Here is a 3,672-nt window from a genome sequence, read left to right on the forward strand (position 1 = left end):
AAATAAAAGGGGCAGAGGACAGCATGAACCATGCAGATTTTGTAAAATTGCACCATGGTTTTAAGCAGTAGTATCATTTTCCTAACCATGGTTCTAAAAATCATAGCGGCCCCTGATTAATTTTTAGGCAGACGGCTTTTATCTTGAAAAATGCACATAGACAATTTCTGGAAAATGTACTACAAAAATCATTACCACAGAGACCTACGTTTGGAAGCAAGATGTTCTAGTAAATCTTTAGCTCTAGGAAAAAAGGAGGAAACCAATAGATGATTTTGACAGCCAAATCACCATTGTCCAAGTATGAGTGTCTAACGAAGCAGCACTTTCCCAATTTGAGGAAGAATTGAGTAACCAAACCTTATAAACAAGACTAAGATTTTTCTTAGCTATTTTGTTTGCTTGACACCTCAAGACACCGGAGGCGCCTCAGAAAACACTTTTTAAAAGCTTGATCATAGCAAAGACAACAGCCACTATTTGTAGAGGAATGATACATAGTGTTCTATTGTTGCAAAGGAAAAAAGATGCATGGAAAAATAAGAAAAAGAATCCATGCAGTCATTCAGCTCTATAGTCCCAAACTTGAGAAAAGAGATGAAAAGGCAAATGCGTCACTTGAAACACTTGGCGTCCAATAGTGCTTCTCCCTCAAAAGGTTCTTGATCTTCTATCATCTGATTCACCCTTTCCTTCTGGTTTTCATCAGCAATATCAACCTTTGTCCACTCATAGAGTTCCATATCGTAGCATTCATCCATAATGAACTGGGGTATCTCAGGCCCACGGAACAACCACAATCCCTTCACCTTGAAGGGTGCCTCTGAACCAATGATAAGCATCTTCCCAAATGCATATTTGCGAGCTAAATCCATACGCTGCAAAAAACCACCGACCTTGTTCAATGTGACGAAAGAGACAGTGTTCTCGTCATTGTATTTGTAATTGCAGAACCATAAAGAGTATCCCTCTGGATCGTACATCTCCCAAAACCCTGCAAATTAATTTGAACACCATAGATGAGAAAACCATAATCTGGTATGTCAACAATGCAAAGAAGCCCCCAACACAAATCAACTACATCAGCAAGTTGATCGACAGATATAACTAGGTCAAATTTTAAACAAGCAATTCACGGGCCCTTGATTAATATGAGGAAACTGGTTGGCTACCACACTAGAGTGCTTCCTTAGATCATAAAGCACTTAATCAAATTTTTTTCCCAAGGCTCGTATGGGGATGATCAGGGATCTTATGATGACCTTCCCATTTGACGCACCCTAATAATCACCATTATTAAGACTTAACAACCGTATACAAAAGTGTTTTGAGAGCATTGGAAATTAAAACTGGGGTAGTCCTAAAAGAACCCAAGTGGATTCCAGCAAGGATGAAACACTCACTTAAAGCTTGTACAAGAATGTAAATGAGGATTGGGCAAGTACAAATTGGATGAACTTGAAAAGTTGTATCTAATCCTGTTAATGCAATATGCATAGCAGGTACCAAAATGATTGTTAAATGAAGTGTCATTACCTTTAATAGCTACCTCGCGGAAATTAGTTTTGGTGTTCGAGTAGAGCCTCTTCCATTCATCCAATATCATCGTACTAGGGGGGAGCAAATCGAGAGGATTCTTTGTCTTAGGTTTTGGTGCTTCATCCTGCTCAAGGACTTCTGCTTTAGGCTTGCTAGACTCATTCTTCGGTCCACTTTTTTCCTTGGCCTTCTCAGCTTCTTTAGGCTGAGCAGGAACACTTGCAGATGGAATTGGTGGAACAGAATCTGTCTGCTTTACCTCGCCAAACAATTTGGCGACATTTGGTTGGTTGACCATGGTCCAAAAGTATCTTTCTACATGGGGGAACTCCTCAGTAAAGCTTTTGGTCAAGAGACGACTGAACCCTATAGACAAATTGCATGTCATGATAATGTCAGCAAGTGTAACACAGTGGCCGACCAAATAAGTCTTTGAAGCAAGGTAAGAGTTCAGAGCAGTTAATGCTCTCTTGAGGCCGGCGATGGCAGCTTCCTCAACCTTTTGTAACAGGAGAACAAATGTGCATATAAGTTAATCCAGACAATGAGAAGTAAACAAGATCTAACTGAAACAAGGGTAACGGAAAACAAATTTCAACCAACCTGTGGTGCAAATGGAGCATAACCAAATCTCGGATAAAACCAACGCAATAAATTAGAATCAACCTCCAACGACGAAAAATCAATCCATTGCTCAATATGACCCTATTTCAAACAATTATCGTAATCATTAGCATATCAATCATTAAAACCAAACAGCAAAATAAATAAAAGAGAAGAAAGAATAAGCCAGAAAAACAAAATGCATATATCTTACATATTCAATCAAAGACGAACCGAGGAGAGGGTTGCCTTCCTTCAAGCGAGCAACTGAATAGAACAAAATAAAATAATAAGTTGCATACAAGTCTGCAAAACTATCAACACTAAGGTGTTTACAGAAGAGCGGAGCCTCACCATAACGTGCTATGGCATTACTCTCAAAAACAGGTCCATCTGGAGTTACAAGTACAGGAATCTACATATGATAATCAAACACACATAAGGAAAAGTACAATAAAAAAAAATTAATAGTTTTCTCTCCTAACTACAAAAATGTACCTTTCCAATCGGGTTCATTTTAAGGAACTCAGGATTCTTATTCGTGACACCCCATTCAAAATTCTTGACCACTTCAATTTCAACACCACTGTATTCTGCCGCAATGAGCACCTTAAAGACATTTTTGTTTGGAACCGCCCCATATAGTATCTAGAACACAGTATGAACAGATAACTATAAGAAAACAGAAAAATAAGCTAGCCGAAAAGTTTGGAAACACAGTAAGAACAAATCAAGATTGTCTCCCTTCTCTAGTTGTTCCCCAAGGTAGCTTTGAATTGCAAATCTTATCGACCAAACTAAATTTCCTATAAGTTACATATCTCTACTTGTTTATAACAAAGGCTTCGAGTGAATAAGAATCAAGCACTTATAAACCATCAAATTCTCTGCACAATCGTAAGCCTAACCCTTGATAAATAAAACACTACAATTTTGAGACAGAAATTGAATCTCCAATCAACCATTACTAAGGAAATAGTGATACACTCTTAGTTAGGAATCTTACCAGAGGAGCCATAGCTGCAGTAATGTCTTAATTCGATATCAGACCTGAATTTAGGGAAATTCACCTCGTTAAACCCTTCTAGTTTCCTCGTTGAAGAGCGAGAGAGTGTTCAGGGTTTTCAATGGAGTAGAGAGAGGAAATGAACAACTACTTATTAGCAAGGGGCGGCTATGTGACACAGTAGAAAGGTAAAAACACTGTGTATCTCTTTCAAAATGCAGTGGAGACTAAAGAGTAAGTGATAGATTGAGGCGCTGCTACGCCCTACATCTAAACCTCAGATCCGGAACGAAACCTTAGGGGTAAAAGGTGTAAACTGCAAAGCATTTTCGGATAGCTTTGTCTTGTAGCCGTAGGGTAAACGGTGTAAATAATTTTGAGGGGTAAAAGGGCTCTACTCCACGAAATCCCACTCCTGATCTGCCGATTCTGCCCACTCGATATCTTACTCTAGGATCCCATTTGATTAGGGCTGCACAAGAATCGGTTGAGATGATCTGGACCGGACTGGAACCGGAAATACC

General features: G+C 39.1%; 1 protein-coding gene across 1 annotated transcript; it reads right to left on the reverse strand.

The window, feature by feature from the left end:
* Positions 1-344: 344 nt before the first annotated feature.
* Positions 345-3,387, reverse strand: LOC113306531 (elongation factor 1-gamma-like). The gene is made up of 7 exons (XM_026555459.1): positions 3,149-3,387; positions 2,641-2,790; positions 2,497-2,557; positions 2,357-2,409; positions 2,143-2,244; positions 1,537-2,038; positions 345-994 (listed from the first exon to the last, which is right to left on the reverse strand). The coding sequence occupies exons 1-7, from the start codon at positions 3,158-3,160 to the stop codon at positions 615-617; spliced, it is 1,260 nt and encodes a 419-aa protein (XP_026411244.1). The 5' UTR covers positions 3,161-3,387; the 3' UTR covers positions 345-614.
* Between the last annotated feature and the right edge of the window lie 285 nt (positions 3,388-3,672).

This window comes from Papaver somniferum, chromosome 8, assembly GCF_003573695.1.
Source record: "Papaver somniferum cultivar HN1 chromosome 8, ASM357369v1, whole genome shotgun sequence".
Taxonomy (NCBI): domain Eukaryota; kingdom Viridiplantae; phylum Streptophyta; class Magnoliopsida; order Ranunculales; family Papaveraceae; genus Papaver; species Papaver somniferum.